Consider the following 19,688-nt stretch of genomic DNA (forward strand, 5'->3'; position numbering starts at 1 on the left):
TTAGTTCATATTTTTCAATAATCAAATTTAATCAATTGGTAAATTTAATTAATAGGCTGCTTTTTTGATTGAAAGCAAGATAAAGTAAAAATATTGATTTTCGTAGATTTTTTTGTTACTGTGTAGTAAGACAAGAGTGTTCCAGGCTTCTAGCTCGAATCGGTGAATATTGAAATGCAAATGCGAGTGAAAATAATTTCCGACGCCGCCTCGATTGGGATTGATTGTCGAGTGACGTGGGCAAGTGGCCACGTAGTTCCATTGCAGATCCTGAAGCCTTCCGACCCCCGATCCCGGGCTGTCCAACCCGTCACCCATTGTTTGCTAGTTTGCTAGTTCGGTTAGCCTGTGTCCAAGCTGCCTGGCAAGGAAGTCGGCTGCTTGCTCAATGAATAAAGAAACAAACAAACAAGAATTTCGTACGCCTGACTGCATGTCTGCATGAGCGAATGAATGAATGAATGAGTGAATGAGTGACTGGGCGGGTGAGTGGTGCAAATGGCTGAATGAATTGTCGGTGGGTTGTATAAATCAACTTGGCGTTTATCTCAAAGCAAATAAGTCAACAGTGTAGACGGATAGCAAAATGCAATGGGAATGCGAATGAGAGTGCAGGGGGCGAAGGACGCAGGGAAATGGTGGGTGTCTGAGTTGGATTTGCAGAGGTCAGGGGAAACTTTTCCCAGGCGAGTGTGTGCGTGAGTATCTGTGTGTGATGACATGGACGATTTAGTTGCGCATCCGTTAGCAGCTTCAAGTGACCCCATCAACCTCAAGCTCCTCTCCACATCTAATCCAGAATAAAGATTTTGCACTCGACAGATTCAAGTTGGAATTATTAAACTTTCAAATTGCAAAACTGGACTCACTGAATCCGAATCCGAAGTCCACAATTTCTAAGTTTGGTCTTTTATACTAATTAAGGTCAACTAAAGAAGCTTAAGCTTGAAAAAAATTGAATAGTAAGTCTTATTTCATTTAGAATATATGATAATGAAATATGGAAATGAGTTTCCCCGAACGTCAAGCATTTACTTTATACAATTTAATTATTATATTTCTTCTATAAAACAACTGTGCAAATTTCAGTTGTATTCCTAATTATCAACAGTAAAATTCAAAGACAAGAACATCTCTTGTCCCATAAATAATTTTATTTAGATATAATTATAATTATAAATGTAATCCAAGTAACGAGATTTCCCCCTGGACTTTTAAGGATGTATTTGCTCTCAGAATTTCACTACGTTCGTTAGATTAATCTGCACAATTATTTGCCGGTACACACGAAAAACCTAAAATGGTAATGTGATGATTCAGATGCACACACGCCTGAGTGCCTCGTCAGCTGTGCGAATTATCTTTTGTGGACACACATGAAATGTGCTACCAGACCAGACCACAAAAGACCCATATATATATCATACGGACTCACACCACATACAATGGGTATATCGCAGTGATGCATTCGGGCCTTTGGGTTTGAGGGATTTCGGAGTGCAACGGTAATTCATCAATTAAACTGCGCCTTTATAGAATTACCAATTACCCTTCCACAACCGAAAACCCACCGCCCACAGCCCACAAAATGCAAATGTGAGCCCCCAAAAAGATTTCAGAATAGGATCTGCCGTTCTAAGCTCTTACCTCCGAATTCGTCCGGCTCTCGATTCTCTGGCAATATGCGGCTTTTGGCAATTCGGCAGCCAACTAATCGATGGCGAAACATTTGCCCAGACACAAAGCGAGCCTAATGCAAACTCCAAACTCCGAATTCTAAACTCCAGGCCCATGAACACACAGTTGGTGCAGTGTCGTTGCCAACTCATAAAAGATGCACATTGTATCTCATAGTATGCAGAGTATCTACGGCATCCAACTCCGCCCACTGGCAGTCCGCCTCCCATCCTGCAGCTTACTCTGCGGCCAGCTTCGGTTTGTGCCGGTCTTAATGCCCATTTGCCCCTGCATTTGCATTAAAAGCGGTCCAAGCCGAACTGTCAGACGGACGGACAAAGGGGCCCAAATAGCCAAGCTTACAAATCACACGGCACAGTGGTTGAAAGTTTACGAAGTTTGCAATAAATAGATACAAGTCTTTTTTTTTCAAAAATCGGATAAAAAAAATTTATATTATCTATCGGATAAATATTTCTAAGGAAAGAGAGTAACTTAAATGTGAGCAATGTGGTGAAAGATGCGTTTTGAATTTAAAAGCAATGTCTTCAAATCTTAAAATACTTTGTACTAAGAAATACATTTTATTTGTTTTTACTTTTTACCCGTCTACTAAAATATAGTCGCATTAATAATTCCCTTTTTTAATATTCTTCAGCATTAAAATAATCCTTCCCTATACTTTTGAGACACTGTCCATCCGAAAAAGCTCACAATTCACAATGCACATGTGGAGTGGTGAGGCAGAAGTGGGAAGCTGGAAGAGGCTGGTGTAATTGTGAGAGGGCGCCTGGTCTGCGGCACATTGCTTATTTAATGAGATTAACGTCTAAAGACAAATGTCATGTGCATGTTAACAGAGCCGGGGCATAGGCACTGGCAAAATATATATTTTGGAGTGCGTTCCGAGCAGGCTGCCAGGTTCACGTTCACATCTTTCGGTACTGCGGTCGGGCAGTTGGCAGCTGCTCCCACTTCCGCTCCCGCCGTCGATTGTGTGTGTTGCCATAAAAGGCAGAAGGCGGCACATTAAAAATTCTAAAATGTTTTTTCCAGCCTACCGCACCATAAGCTGCAGAAACACAGAGCGACAGCCGAAGAGAGACATAAGCAAGGCACAGCCAAAAGTGTTAGTGTGGAATACAGTAGTAAGCTCTTAGATACCCTACAAATTATGAGACCCCAAAAAGTCATTACATGTAGAAACCCTTAAAAAAAATAAAAGAAGTTTTGCCCTTTAAATAAGATGTACACATTTTTATAATTTTTTGAAAACCACTTTAAAAATCGTGAAACTCGAAAAAAATCTTTTCTAAATCTCAAGAAATTAATTTTCAATGAACAATTTTAAAGCAGATCAGACAACCGCCAATAAAAATCTCTAGAGGTTTAAATTTGTAATATATTTAATCAGATAAGTCCCAATAAAATGAGTTTTCATCCTAGCTCGGAAAACATTATTTATTTCAATTAAGAGGTATTACAATATAAGTCAAGCACTGACTCGTGCCTTGTTCAGCTTAAACAAACACAGACAAAAAATCAAGCGTGAAATATGGGCCAACAAGGAAATGGTTTGGTCTAAAAAAATAAACAAAATATATATAAAATATATATATTTCAATGCATTTTAAAGTTTTGACCCCAATGTTTTGGATATTATTTTCCACATTTTTGGCTAAAGTAATGCTAATGCTTAAAAAATAATATCCTTTAGTAATGCCGAATTGTAGAATTTTAGCAGAAAGCAATAGAGCTGGCCCACAGTGCAGTGGTAGCCAACTTGAACTTCAAAGTGGCCGAATGACATTACGCTAACTGCAAGGAACGGAGGAACATTCATTGCAGATGCCATGGCTCCAGACCAGAAAACCAGAAGAATCGGAGGTGGACCACAAAGGATCCGCTGCAAATGATGACAGCTCAAGCAGCAGAAACGACAGCCTTGACCGCGGTGAAAAGTGAAAAGCTGTCAGCAGTTTCTGCCTCGCTGTCCGTCTATAAAATATATATGGCAAGAATCAGCCAACTATAAAGAGCTAACGAGCTGTAAACTATGAAAAAGCAAACTCTTTGGCGCTTCATATAATTGCAGCTTTTATTCTGCGATTTTACCTCGCTTAAATTGAGCTATAAATTTAAGTGGACTGCAAATAAATGTTATTGAAGGACACAAATACAACGTTTTTATTGAGCAATGACGAATATAAAGAAACTGGTGAATTATTTGAGTTACAAATTTTATCAGGCTTAAAATTGCTTTGTTTAAACATTTGTATATCTACAAGAGAAAGCCCTATTGATATATGTTAATTTATTTTTTTAAACAAACCTTTATAAGCCAACTTTACTTATGCAAACAACTTTCAATTTCTTTACTTTTCGGAATCTATACAAATCTCTAGACATTTATCATCGGCTGCTGAGATTTTAGAGAGATTATTTGTATTTACTTGGCCTTTTCCGGGTTTGAATAAAATGAAATGACTTTACACTCAATAAGTCCTGTCCAGGAAGTAATCCCACAAATTAGTGTAATGACAAAGAAAAATGCATAAGCACACTAATGCCCATACAAATGCCCAGAGACATTCGCAATTCAATTGACAAACACTTAAGAGGCTTAGTTCAAAACTCTTAAATGACCGTTAAATCTAATCCACTTGAAACGCAGAGGGACAGATACTTTCCATGGCCCCACCTATATTACCAACCACGGATGTTGCCTTAACAAATCATCAGTCAAGGAAAGGGACACACACCCAGAGATTCAGAGATAAAGACACAGGATACAGATACAGCACACAGATACGGAATACAGAGTCGGAAGCACACACACGCGGTGGATTCTTGGCTGATTTGCCGATTGTCAGAACGACATGCGTCTCAATAATTCATCATGAAGGCCGAAAGACGTCACGGAAAAGATTTCCCTCACTGACTCCCGGGCTAAACTTCGATCCCGACATGGCGGCAAATTGCGTTGACGCGGTTGCACGTTGTCACCGCAGAAAAATTGAGCAAAAAAACACAGGACCCAACCCCAATCTCTCAAGCCGACTCCTCGGTGTGACAATGATGTATAAAATGCGATAAATCTCGCCAAAAGGAAACGTACAGAGCCGCAGAAGAAAAAGTCTACAGCAGATTTACTCTAGTTCAGGGAAAAGGAGGTAGATATGGAAAAACACTGAAAAAATATAAGCTTTAATTGGGAGCCAGTCTGTTTTTCCTTTAGCGGTAGGCCGCCTGATGACAACAAATTGTACAGCAGGCTGCGTGGGATGTCAACTCCTGTCGCCGATGATGACGCTGCGCAGAAGGAAGTGGTTATGGGTAATATTCCCAAAGACGTCATCGCAACGAGGGTTGTTCGCACAATTGCTTCATAACCGTATGAGACCCGTGTAATGAGTTATAATAGAACAGTTAAGGGTTGACCGCCCCAGTTTAATAACGTCTTTGAGAATGATGGATGATGTGCAGTAGAAATCAGATGAAACAGATGTTTCAATTACGGAGAGATTTCTTAAGAAAATAATGGTTTTTTAAAGGAAAATTTGAATACATAGATATTCTTTATAAAAGTTCAAGATATTTTTGGAGTTTTAAAAAAAAAACTTTTTATGAAGTAGTTTTTTTCTAATTTCAGCAACCTTAAAACATAAGAACTGATCTCAGTATCTTGTTTTACTTCCTTTTTTTTGGTTTTTAAGTCGATTCCAATCAATCCAACCATTGTTCTTCTGAAAAGCAAGAAGGCCAATAGTTTGAATTTGTTTTCAGATACATATAAGATTATTATTTTTCTGAAAACCAGGAAGGCCAGCCATCCATGACAGTCACCAATAGAAATACATCGATTTATTATTGATTATCAGAAGTCTTTCGACCGAATGCAGGCAAATGGAAGTCACGTGAGCACTTTGCAATCCAGGAACGGAAAAGGATGGTACTGCAGTGGATGGACATCAGGTTCAAGCTGAAGTTGAGGTTGTTACGTGGGCGCCAATGGCGAAGATCATTAGCGTTGCCGGACGCAAAACGGCAAAGGCGAGGAAACCTAGGAGAGTGACACAAACGACGACAGGCGTCCCCATGCGGGGTAAACGATTACTTCTTCCACAAACTAAAATAAAATATATATAAAAACTTTCCGACTCTGCTGCTGACAGCCCCAACAACGACAAAAAAAATAAACAACAACAGCGACAGAGCGGCCTCAACTTGAAAAAGTTTATGTCCAAGACAAAAGTCTGATTTATGTTTTATGGCGCATTCAGGAAAAACAAAAAAATAGCAGCAAGCTTTGTAGGCAAGCGTTTATTATTTTAGTGCCTGCAGGAAAACTGTGGATACCCAAATAGGTAATTAGGATCTGGGCCATCACTAGGGTCTATACGGTTTTGTTTCACAGCAAAAACAATAAATTCTGGGTAATAATACAATTACTTATTGGTCTCGTAAAAGCAAGAAGCAATGAAAAAAGCTAGGCATAAAATAGGGACATTTTTATGTAGAACTAAAACACAAAGGTCGTTTAAATAATTAGAGAATAATATAAATTGATATACAAGACCATTTTGAAAATTTCATAGAAAAGGTCATTTTCTGATTATAAATAAAGGGAAGAAATTAACCTATCGGGTGAAGTTAATTGGTAAAAACCCCAACGCTGATTGTTGTAATATTCGACACTTAACAGTCGGATAACTTCAACTGAGCACCTTTTACACATGCAAAAATCTTTCACTTACCGTATTGCCAACTGTTGAGCAACTCATTTTCCTGTTAATTAAATTAATTAGAGCAAAGCGAGCAAAAGGTAGAGAAACATACACGTATACAAAAGATGGGGACCAAGTTTAACTTTTTTAATTGCATTCAATGTAGCTGCCAACTGCGAGGACAAGGATAAAGCGACGGATACGCGTTAAACAGAGACAGAAGATGGCACTGATGACGTTGTCAAGTTGCCTGAATGTAGTTGGTAGTTGGGCGCATTCCTGGCCATCATTTAATGACATTTTCATCAGGACCCCGCCAGCTCCAAAAACCCCCTCATTATCATTATAATTGTCATGCTGATTTCTGTGCTCCCCCGTTTTTCTCCTGCCAGTGCCACAACATTTTCTGCATTTGTTTGGGGTAAAAGTTTTGTCAAAAGTTCTCTTGCATTGTGATTTGTGCGCAGTGGGCGAGATTGTTGTCGGAATTCATCAGCCTCCATCCTTAATGCTTGACGCGGCACGACTCTATTTTGTAATGAGAGCAGTGTAAGGATGCATCTCCGATAGAGACGTCGAAGAATGTCAAAAGTTCATTGGGGGAAATATCGTGTGGATTATTCCACGATGAAAAGGTGAAGACAATTAATAAATTAAGGAATAAGTTTGTGCATTATTAAATAATATTATTTATGAATTTGTCAAAACACTAAGAACGTAAATGTCACAAATACATAAAATAACGATAAGCAACAACAAAATCTGTTAAAAATAGGCAAATTAAAAAGCATACATAAACAATTGTTTAATTGATATAAGTATTAAAAAATAAAAATAAAAAAAATCTAATTGCCGAAACCCGGGATTGAACCGGGGACCTTTAGATCTTCAGTCTAACGCTCTCCCAACTGAGCTATTTCGGCACTTGGGAATCAAGCGGCAAAAGCTCAGTACAGGCCGCAAGCCTATGAGAACGGAACAACAAAGGTCAAGATTTTGTATGGACTCTATAATAGCTATATAATAGAAAGAAGAAATACATTCTCAACGCTCAGATAAGATAATCAAGAAAATAAAGCCGACTCACGAAAGAGAGTATCTTAAGAATCCATGGAAGCTCGCAACCATTAAGCTTATACAAAGCTACTTTTATGTGTGATTGTATTGGTTTTATTTCATACTTGATTAACCGCAACTAGGGTATATTTTCGCTCGGAGATCTTATCAATAGAGCGCAAAAGTTGTTTAGAATGAGCTTAATTAAATCATAAACATAGATAAAGCGTGAGAATAAGTTGAGAGCTTAATCAAGATAATTCCTTATATTTCCACAATCAGCGTTATAACTAACATATTTTATGAATCTACATATAAGATGATTTAAAATTGCTCCTTTAAAAATATTTGAGAAACAAATATTAATCACCTTTTTATTAAATAGCCCTTATTAAACCTCCTTTGACCATTAATTTTTAATTTTTTCCGCCACGTTGATGTGTCAAGTTGAACAAGTTTCCGGTTGGCTATTCCAATCACTACCATTTTTCTCTTCATTCTTTTCATCATTCTTTTTTTTTTGCTCTTCTCTAAAAAGTAGAATTATTAAAGTTTTAATCAATTTATCAATATTAACTTTTCACAAACTTTTCTAGAGCCAGCCACTCTTTTTTCACATCTTGAACCACCTCAGATGTGTGTCGTATACCAAGTAAAACTCTTTAACTTTTTCATTAGAGTTGTGAGCGATGAAAGCAGGATTCGGTTCAATTTTTAGTCGTTACGCCATTTCAATTACTGGCCAAGTGCCAGGACGGGCCAGAAAAGGACATGGCCGGGCAGAAAGGGACCGAGCATGTCCATGGCAGGACCAGGACGATCAGTGGCAAATTTATAGAGACAAAAAGCTAGGACAACCAGAACAAAGGGAATAAGTAAAATGTGTAAAAATGGTGGAGGGGAATGGTGACGACAACGACGAGGCTGCCATCCAGCTCATTTGTCCACAGATGCAGTGGGGTATGGGGCGGTAGGGGGTTAAGAAGAGGGAAATGGGGATGGGTGGGGAAAATGGGGAGGAGTGGTAATGCTGCTGCACTTGTCGTATTACTAATTTCCCTGGTGACCAAGACCAAGCCATTGAACCCCTCATATACGTGCACTGATACAAACAAACCTTACAAGATCCGATTTCTTGAATGAATTTGATATTTTAAAATATAAAACTTTATAGATTTTAAATGGACAAATAAAAATTGAACCGACTTAAAGTACGATTTTCTAATTGTGAGCCAATGTCTTTATCTAGCATTTAAGTTATTATTAAAGACATGTGGAAAGAAAAACGATTTCTTATCAAAACAATCTCAATTCACCTATAGGTTGAAAAAAAACTATAGCTTTTGAATAATTAATTGTTCAATGATATTTGGAGTTTAGAATGGCACAAATTTAGGAACATTAATAATCAATGGACATAAAATGTGATGTCTCTTAAAAACAAAAACGATACCATTTTTTTTTTAGTGTATCTATAAGTTAAACCGTTAAACGTTCAATCGTTCGACTGCAACTTGCTGCATCAACAGAATTGCCACGGCAACTTTTTGATTAACGCCATTATGAGGTGATTGTTCAGTTCAGGCCCGTCCGGGAAAAGATAGGACAGGTTAAGACCGTTAAGGCCCGTTTCAGGCGACTGCATCCTGCGTCCTGGAGCGACTGCCGCTACCAAATTGCACTCATGTGTGTAATTTATTTTCTCGGCATGAAAAACTTCCTAACCGGAAAATGAGGCACTCAATTAAGAAAACGTTTAATCCATGAAATGTTCCAATTGCACAGACACACACTCGCACGACCAAGTGCAGCGCTGGGAGGCTGGACACGAATTCATAGGGCGGATTTTTGGGCTTGGTATGGGTTATAGACGAGGTCGGAACGACATTGCCCAGTGGGGGCTGTAAAATTGCTGTCTATATAATTGATTGGGTGTGCCTTTCGGATTTACTCTTCCGCTTCGTTTTTCTCTACTTTTTTTTTGTTTAAAGCACAACCCAGTGATTTGTAATTCCCATTTCAAATTAAATGGCCGAAATGTGCCCAATTCAAATGTTAGATTAGCTAAATGAGGCAAACATATAACGTATTTAAATCTTGAAGGCCATTTAAAATGGTTTGCATGCAAAAGACTTTGTAGAAGTATTGTACATACAATCTATGGTTCTAACTTTAATGTTGAACTTAATACTTTAAAGATATACCGTTTTTTTAAATTATTCTATCGAATTGCATTTGAAGAAAAAATAAGTAAAACTATTAAGTACTAAAAACGAAAGTTCAACATGTTTATTTGTTATTCATTCAGGTTCGAAACTTCATTAAAAACTATAGTCAATTTTGTTCTTAGATTATAAAAATTGTTTATCTTTTTCAATCGTTTTGTCTATACCTTACGTAATCCTCTGTAATCCCTATCATAAATTTATTTATGCGTCGCACATATTTCAGAAAACTAAATATAGACAGGGCCAAACGACGACAGCGACGATTATCAATTCACAATTTATTTAACTGAAATATAAATGGAATCAAAGTAATATGTAAATATGGACAAGTGGAGAGGAAACAAAGCCAGACAGGATGATGGGGGGCGAACGAAAGCTAACCGAAGTTGGGGAGAATTTGTGTAGTTGTCGCATTTCCGCCCTTTTCGACTTTCGACTGCCAAAAATGCATATGGCAAGGAAATGAAACGTGGGGAAAATGGGGTGGAGTGGGTTGAGAATAGTGGGGTGGAGAGTGCATACATATGCGAGTTTTGTGGCACACAAGACGTGTGGAAATTATGCGAGGCGCGTGTCAAGTGGCGCAAAACTGCAAGAAAACTTTTCGCCAAGTCGGTGGTTGCTCCTCTGCATTCTCCACTGCTTAGTTTCCCCATACCACCCCCTGTTTTCTATACTCATACCACCCTTTCATTCCCATTCTCATTCCACTCAACGCCTGCAATTACATTGTGAATTAAATTGTAATGAGGCGCATGCGGCGAAATATGAAAATGAGACCGAAGTGGCGGCGGAACCAAGTAAAACCGGAAAAGGGGGGTAAAGGCAAGGAATTCCGACTTCGCGCACAAATGGCAATTAACAGTTATGTTTGCTGTTCTGACACGTTGCAGACAGTTTTAATGACGGCCAGAAAAACATCGAAGTCGAAGACGTCGGCGACAGAACTATTTTTGGTCGACTTCGAACGAAGGCCGCAGTCTCTCGCCAGACGCTTAAAAGAGAAAGTAACTTTTCGGTATGAGAGTATCCCCCTACACAGAAATAATTAATATAGGGATATGTCATAAGTGACTTTAAGTTGTAACAAAAAATTTGTATCTTTATTCTTAAATCTTTGTCTAAGAATGTCAAAGAACTTTAATTCAATACGGGGCTTGTGCAGAAAAATAACCACTTGAGAATTATAAGACAATTCTTAATTATCATTTGTTTTCTCCCCAATTTTTTTCACTGTTGGCCGCTGGAACCGGAGTAATGCAGTTTTCGTTCGCCTAATTGGCTGCCATCGGAAGTTCGTGTCATTTAAAGTCGAAGCTGGAAAGCTTGGTCAGCATCTGGTTGACTACAACTTGCACAGGTTCACTTAAGCGGAAGTTATTAATTTAACCGACACTATCTGGCACAGACATTTTCTTATGTTATAATTAAATTATGTCAACTTGTTAAATATTATTTGGAAACCGAACATATACATCCATAAGTTTGTATTTGATTGAATGCCAATTGAAATGCGCTATAAATATACGTTTTTAATCAATGTAAAAGTCTGAACTTTTTTTTTGGAAAGTATATGTCTATTTTGTTATGGTTTTTTATTCTGAATAACCAAATTTCTTTGAATTTATTTTTCTCTTTAGTCACAGATTGGTTTTGTAGTAATCAGCAAATCTTTGCACGTACCAAAATATAAGCAAAAGAAACTTTTTACTGAATGTCCACAAAATTTTGCTATGCGAGAAAGGGGACATTTTTAGTAGCTTTGGGGAGAACGCGAAAGTGCCGCAAAACGATCAGCATTAGCTACCGCCTTTTGCCGCCCACTTGATAGACGTAATTTTACCGCAAATGTTGCGCCCACTTTGCCGTAAGTAAGTAGTGGAAGAAGATGCAGCGGCAGCCAGAAGAAGAGTGCATTTAAATGACCGTTTTGTCGCAGCTCCTAATGACAACCACTTGCGGCTGTCAAATGCAACTCTGGCCACGCAGGGTTGTAATATTTTATGGCGGCGGCGAAAGAAGAAGACCGTGATGAAAAAAGGGGTGGTTGCTTTTTATTATACCCAGTATATGCGGGTATATTGTAAGGTTGACCACACGCAAAACGTACGAAACTATACATATGTTTTCACACCAACACGAAATAAAAATGTAAAGTCCAAGGTAATTCCTAGTATATATTGTTTCTTTTTTATATTCTACTTCACTTTTGATTGTTGCATATAAAGCATAGATTATTGTAGTTGTATTGTAATTTCACTTCCTTTTAAAAACTTACAAATCTGGATATATCATAGGTTTTAACCACAGGTTTTAACCTGTTAAACAAAGTTATTGCTAGTTAACCAAAATGGTACCAGGTATCTTATCGTCGAGACTTTTGATATTTTATTTTGTTATATTCTGACCAACAATGAACGCATTGCCCCACTCACATATTCACCCAGCACCCCTGCTCATTTGGTCCGCACCTCCTTGGGCGCATTCATAATTTCCCCATTAACCCTATTTTCCTGTTATGCACGAGTGCCCCAAACAGCGTAAAGAAGAAGAAATTGTCACCCAGCCACCCCGTTGAAATAGCGCTATCCCATACCCACTCTCTCGCTCCCTGATGGATTTTAAATGAACTTTAACACGTGCAATGTCCCCTGACAGTGCGGAATGAAGGGGACCGGAGCTAAGTAATTGGTTTAGCACTGCGCGGGTGGGATGGGCGGAGCTTAACAGGTTCGCTTCACAGATTATCCTTGAGTTGATTTTACAGCTAAACTAATAACAAAAAAATTTCTATTCCAGTTGGCAACAGCAGTTGGCGAAGAGAAATGAGTTTCCTAATGAGATATTGAGCATGAAGAAATTGCAAATTGCATCGCAGAAATAGAACAATTTTTGGACAAGAGTTGAAAAAATTTATGTTGGAAATTTTAAACACTAAGTTACTATTTCTTCAATTTAAATTGATCCGTTTAATCCTTCACTTTTCTATACTATTTCTATACTATCAATTTTAAGTTATATGGTAAATTAAAACAAATGTTATGAATTCTTTTCTATTCCTATATATTCTTATGCAATTAAAGTTCGTACAGTCTTTATATTGCAAAATATATATTGGCCATCGTACTTAAAAATAATACCGGCGTTATGAAAATCAATTTCCCGAACTCAAGATTCATTTCCTGATCATCAAATTTGATTTTAGCCATTCCATTTCGTATCTTCCTGCTACAAGTTGTAGCATGTTCCCTAATGTGGCGCCCAATTCAAATTCATAGGTATGGAAACATTTTTTAAACACATTTGGTTGAACTACTTCCTGGCATTCAAGGTATATTTTCCTACCCGTTCTTGGATAAATTTGACTCCGTATCTTTGGTGCTAAAATTGTCTTGAAGAATGCAACATTTCTCTGGGAGACTGTGTTTTTCCCTCTTCTGTTACCATTTACAGTGTGCCAAATGCACATTTAATAACGTAATTTCTGAAGCGTGCACAAGATATTTTTAGAATTTAGCTCTTCTTCGCCAAACTCCAGCACAGCCTCGACTTTTTCTCCATCTGCTGCCGGCAACTTTTTCTGCTTCATCTTGCACAAACAAAAAGCGGTGCAGATACATATGTACCCAGGACTATATACATTTTACACCGTATAAATATACATGTATATAGGTATACACATATAAATATATATCTGTCTTCAACCTACGTGAGCACGTTGAAGAAGTCGCCCAACTTTTTGGCCAAAAAAAATGTGTAAGGAACCAAATTTGCATATGCAACGTAACTCCTGGCGACGATCATGACGGCGATGATGATGATGATGATGTCGCACATTGAGGACACACACAGGACACTAGAAATAGCTGCTGGCAACAGCTAACCAGCCCACTACCCAACCCCACTATCCCCTGCCACTAGACTCATTTCAGCACTGAAAGCTTCGCCACTTTTATGCAAATAATGTCTTCCAGGAATTTTTGTTATTTATAGTTAAGATAGCAAAACGTGTGGATGTCTGGATATATCTCAAAAAGTGTGTGCATTAGTAGCTATGTGTCTCCTGCTCGCACACACGCTTTGTCCAAGTTATTGCTTCATTTCTTGAGCAAACTTCTTCACCTGCCAAAAGTGGATACTTTCGAAGGATGGCAAAAAGGTTTGCTGATGAGTTGGGCGGCATTGGGCGAGTTTCTGGGCTGTCAAACTTTAAGAGAATATCTCCAACTATCTTCCGGCTTCCTATTGCCATCGCAGGCATGTGACTCTGGCAGTCAAATTACATTTTGTAGCTCATACAAATGTTGTCATTAAAGTTTTGACAGTTGACTTCGATTGGTTGCCCTTCTTCTGATATCCCAACTCATGCTTTCTTTCATCCTCTTCCTTTATTGGTCATAATTTAAATTGACATTTGCTTTAGACTTAATTTGGTTACAATGACTCGCACAGTCACATTGCCAATTCTCTTGACATTTTCTTTTCACTGACATTGAAACATGACGAGTAAATTTGATTGTGGTAAAGAAAAATTCCAATAACTATGTAAATTGTATTTGTTGAATTTTTAAAAAGAATATATGAAAATACCCAAGTATTGTGGCTAAATTAAACGAATTCTTTGTCTATTTTATGTTTGTATTACTTTTTAAATAATTTATGCGCCAGACCGCATTTAGATATATATAAGAATTTTATTTCTTTACTCACCTAATTCAACGTAAAGTTTTGGTCGTATATTCTCCTGCCAGGCACTTTGATTACCAATCACGAGGACTGTAAGTAGTAGGAAGACTTGCATCCAACCGTATCCGTAAAATTTGCTTAACTTATGTTTCATTATTGTTGCTTTTGCCGTTGCACTTTTCAAATGCATTTTGTGGCTTTTGTTATGCTTGTTCTTGGCGCTGTTGTTATTGTGGTTTTTGTTGTGTAAATTTAACATTTCTACTTTGCATAAATGTTAGTTAAATTTCAATTGGTTTGATTAAATGTACAACATTTATTATTGTTGATTTTCTGTGTGTGCTTTTCGTCTAACTTTATTGCATTTAAATGGATTTGATTTTATTTTTGTTTGGTTTGGCTGTGCGTGATTTAGAGTTACTGCGTCTGAATTTACTTTAATCTTTAAATGGATATTGAATATATTGATTAATTTTGTATTTAACAACTTTTACTTTTTTGTCTTCGGGATTTATTTATTTATGGGAAAACAAATTTGTTGAGGGATGCAAGTTCAGTCATTTCTGTAATGAAAGAGAATGAAATAAGGAATTAGTTATATAATGCAACACATATAAATCTGGTATAATAATAATTTGTTTGGCTATCTTTAAAATGTTGAATAAATTATGGTTTAATTAACTTAGACCCTTTGTCAAGTAAAGAATGCTTTGGAAAACAAATTTACGGGGGTTATAAATTTAGAGATTTGGAACCCACATAAATTATTACTATTATTTTAATATGAATATAAAACCCTAGGCGTCCGTGCCTTTATTTGTATTTTGATAGCTACTTTTTGAATAATTTAACCCAATATCTTATCCCCTATTTTAGCATTTTTCAATTTGGCATGCATACATTTTGTGCTCGATTTAATGTAGGTCTGGCCTACACCCTGCTTTCTTAAATCGGCTTATTGTGCAATCGTGTGTGTGCACATTCACACAAACAACACACACATCACACACACGCACATGACCACGCCCACCTATTAGGGAGTCGCAGAAATGGTTTTTTTTCTCCATGCAGATAAGTTTAGCGACCTTCGCCCACAAATGAAAAAGCGTAAGAACTGGCAAAAATAAAGTAAATGAAGAAAGCGAGGACAAGGCAAGCCGAAAAGAAACTGAAAGGCAGGAGGAATAAATGGATAAAAGGCGGAGAAAGAAAGCAAGCAAAGAGTGGGTGAGAAGAGAAAAGGTGCCAAGTAGCGTGCACAGTTAATGAGTTTTTCAGCACACCCCACTGACACCCACCCACCGAAACCCCACCGCCCATCCGCCCACCTGCACCCCTCAGCCATGTAGAGAAATTAAAATGTAGCACGAAAATGTACAAATCTAGCACACGAAGGGGTTGACAAGGTGAGAGGAGGGGGGATAGAGGGCGGAACGGGGTTATTCGGTGTCATAAATCTGCCACAGGTGAACTTTGAGGTGGGTGTGGCCGGGTGGCCAGAATGCAGTGCAATTTGTTTTTCCAAGTCATGTGCATCTGTGTCGGCTTCGTTCTAATTATGACGTCAACAAAGCGCCTAGGTGCCAACCAAAAAAAATATATAAAAAAAAGACTACAAAATACCCGCTAATTAAACTTAAATGTACTTTAAGGTCATTATTTTAAAAGTTAAACTTGGTTTACGGTGGAGAAAAATTGTTATTGATTTTGGAAGCTTGTTTAAATTCTAATTATTTTCAAAAAAATATTTCTCCGACAATTTCTTGGACTCTAAAATATAAATCACATTTTTATTAATTTTAATTTTAATGGTACTGCAAATGGGTAATAAAAGATTTTATTTACTGATTTAAAAATTGATAGAATAAGTAAAATACATAAATATAGTTGCTTTTATAAGAAGTACAAGAAAATCATTTAGAAATCCAACCAATAACAAGTAAAATAAATGTTCATAATCAAAATACAAAATATATACCCTGCCCAACCATACCTATTACCAGGATGACCCAAAACGGACGGGAGGTGAAAGGGCAAGAGGTTATATACATATATACAAGTCGAGTATCCACTTTGCAGCTCCCATACTGTTTTTGGTTTTGTAGCTACACTTTACCGATTGTTAGTTTAGATAAAGAGCAGACAGACACACTTGCTGGCATGGATGTGAATATGTTTGAAGGGAGTATAAGTGGCCATGTGTTAGTTGAGTACCTGTAAGTGTTCACGCAAAATTTAACTAAAAACGCTGTCACTGAACAGTAAACCAGTAACTATCGAGTGCTGTCGATAGCTGTTTGAAGTGCCTATAAAAAGGACATACATATGAACATGCCAACTTATAACCTGCTGAAGAGTGTCGGTAAATCGGGACAATATAATTAGAAGAGGTAATAGTAAGAATATCTTAGAAAGAACCGAATCCATTTCACGGGATTCTTATTTTAAAATAATGATTGAGAAAATCTCGGGCAAAACATTAAACGTTAGGCGCATTCCTGATAAATAAGCACAATTTGGTCAACTATGTTGCATAATTTCCAACGGGACTTTAAATAAAATGTCACGTTTGCTCCGAACGATTTTAATAAGTCAAAAACTAATTGTGTTTCTCATTTAGCTGGCGTTGCTACATTTCCCACACACAGATCACAATGTTTAGGAATAATTTAGAGCTAAGCATTTGGAAGCCATCTACTATTTCAGCTCGTAACCCGCTTACAAAGTGCAAACATAAAACATTTTTGGGGAAAGCCATCAAAAGAGAGACGTTTTCCAGGCATTTAAAATTATTTTTCATGCTGAGGCAGACACAAAAACAGCCAACTAAAAATGAGGCAGTGCCACGCCCTCGGGGGGCGGCCTTTTCAACTGCATTGCCCTGCAGTTGCCGCAGGGAAAACAGAATTTTCCGTTGTATAAGGACTTAGGGGCCTGGGGTCTGTAAATGGCTACCAAAAATTAAATGCCTCGAATCCCTGCAGACAGCACGAATATGTCAAGTGTGTGTGTATGTTTAAACAACAAATACAAATAACAATAACATGGCCAGCGAGTGGTTGGCAGGAAGAAAGACTGCGTCCAGATCCTGACTCTGAGCCTGATGCATTGCGCATATTACTCAAAAATAAACTCAGCTGAAAAGAAAACAACAGTGAAGCAAAACAAATCTAAAAGAAATTGTCTTTAGTGCAGTCGCGGCAGGAAAATACCCTGCTGAGATTAAGCAATTATATTGATTAAGTTCTTTGTTTGTATTTCTTTATGAATTTTTACGGCCAACATATAGTTAAGACATAAAAGATTTATTTATCTTTAAATTAAATTCATGTGGAGAGGCATTGATGCGTTCACAGCATTTTTCAAAGCATAATTAGTGGGCCAAGCAACACATTATTTTGTAATTGGAGATCCAGCTAACAAATCGAAAAGATGTCTATAAATATTTAGCTGTGAACGATTACTTCTAAAATAACAAATATTTATGTAATATTAAGTAATAATATTATTATTAAAAACAAGAAAGGAAAGCTAACTTCGGGCGGAGCCGAAGTTGAAATACCCTTGCAGAATATTCTGCAAATTATATTCTCCAAAATCATTCATATAATGTATTCTTAATACTCATAAAAAATCCCAACTTCCTAACTTTAAAAACACCAAAGTTATGGCATTTCCAATCGTTCAGTTATATGGCAGCTATAGAATATAGTCGGCCGATCCTTATGAAATTTGATATGTCGGATTGATAGGCAAAAATAAAACCCATAGAAAATCCCAACTTCCTAACTTAACAAACACCAAAGTTATGGCATTTCCGATCAATCAGTTATATGGCAGCTATAAGATATAGTCGGCCGATCCTTATGAAATTTGGTAGGTCAGATTAATTAGCCAAATATAAAACCCATAGAAAATCCCAACTTCCTAACTTAACAAACAGCAGAGTTATGGCATTTCCGATCAATCAGTTATATGGCAGCTATAGGATATAGTCGGCCGATCCTTATGAAATTTGGTACGTCGGATTGATTGGCCAAATATAAAACCCATAGAAAGTCCCAACTTCCTAACTTAACAAACAGCAGAGTTATGGCATTTCCGATCAATCAGTTATATGGCAGCTATAGGATATAGTCGGCCGATCCCGGCCGTTCCGACTTATATACTGCGTGCAAAGGAAAGAAGGGTGTGTGCAAAGTTTCAATTCGATATCTTTAAAACTGAGAGACTAGTTCGCGTAGAAACAGACAGACGGACAGACAGACGGACAGACAGACGGACAGACGGACAGACGGACAGACGGACAGACGGACAGACGGACATGGCTATATCAACTCAGGAGGTGATCCTGATCAAGAATATATATACTTTACAAGGTCGGAGATGTCTCCTTCACTGCGTTGCACACTTTTGACCAAAATTATAATACCCTCTGCAAGGGTATAAAAATTGAGAAATTGTACACCTGCGTGTGTGTGAACTAACATACAAATTTTCTAATCGTTTTCAGAAAATAAAACAATAAACTATAAAAAAAACGATTGATTTTCGGGCGCATTACAAAATCATGCAATCTAAAGCCCTTTAGTGTGTCATGACTTCCCCTGAGATTTGCAAGTATAAAAAACTGCACTAGCATCAGTTTGCATTTTCAGTTACCCCACCCATTTACCCCCAACCCCATGCAGCCACCCACCACCCACTCACTTAACACTCATCAGGCAATGCAATTTGTTTTTTGCGGCCGCCATTTTGTTGCAGCCTTTTGCAAAATGGCCGCCGCCATTGCAAACACAAGAGTGAGCGCAAAAAATCAGCTCTTAATATACAAATAAATGCCGCAATTCACGTTTTGTTTTCCATTTGTGTTTTTTGTTATCGTTTGTCTGCCATGGAAAATATTTATGTTGCAAATCTTTTGCGGCCCGACGAGTTTTTCTTCATTTTCAGTTGTGTTTTATCGCTTTATTCTTCCCTTTGGTTTTTGGTTCGTGACTTGTTTGTCTTGTCTGCATATCCTGCAGCGATTTGTTGTGTTTTCGCCTCTTCGTGTTCCCCCGTTTTTGGCCTGCAGTGGCTCCTGAGCTCCTTCATATCCTTGTAAAAATGGGATTTGCTCTCGTTGTCGCGCAAAAGTTCTCATTTATTAGCTTTGCTTATGTCTGTCTCTGTTTTGAAAATATTTTACAATTTTTACCAGCATCTGAGTGCGTGCGTGTTTGTGTCCTGGCACCAAGACAAACAGATTTATTCGTTTAGAAAACTTTGTATCCTTATCTCGGTCCATATGTCTTTGTTTGTGTTTCGTGTT

The 19,688-nt window shown here is 37.7% G+C and overlaps 1 protein-coding gene and 1 non-coding gene across 2 annotated transcripts in view; both read right to left on the minus strand.

The window, feature by feature from the left end:
• LOC108044966 (semaphorin-1A) overlaps positions 1-19,688 on the minus strand; it is a 139,520-nt gene that overhangs the window by 100,557 nt on the left and 19,275 nt on the right. Inside the window, 1 exon segment of the mRNA XM_017124137.2 lies at positions 14,399-14,937. Coding sequence (XP_016979626.1) covers positions 14,399-14,633 — 235 coding nt within the window. The 5' untranslated portion in view covers positions 14,634-14,937.
• On the minus strand, positions 7,255-7,327 carry Trnaf-gaa. The gene has a single exon. It is a non-coding gene; the product is annotated as a tRNA-Phe (tRNA).

The sequence above is a fragment of the Drosophila rhopaloa genome, unplaced genomic scaffold (assembly GCF_018152115.1).
Source record: "Drosophila rhopaloa isolate 14029-0021.01 unplaced genomic scaffold, ASM1815211v1 contig_2, whole genome shotgun sequence".
Classification (NCBI taxonomy): domain Eukaryota; kingdom Metazoa; phylum Arthropoda; class Insecta; order Diptera; family Drosophilidae; genus Drosophila; species Drosophila rhopaloa.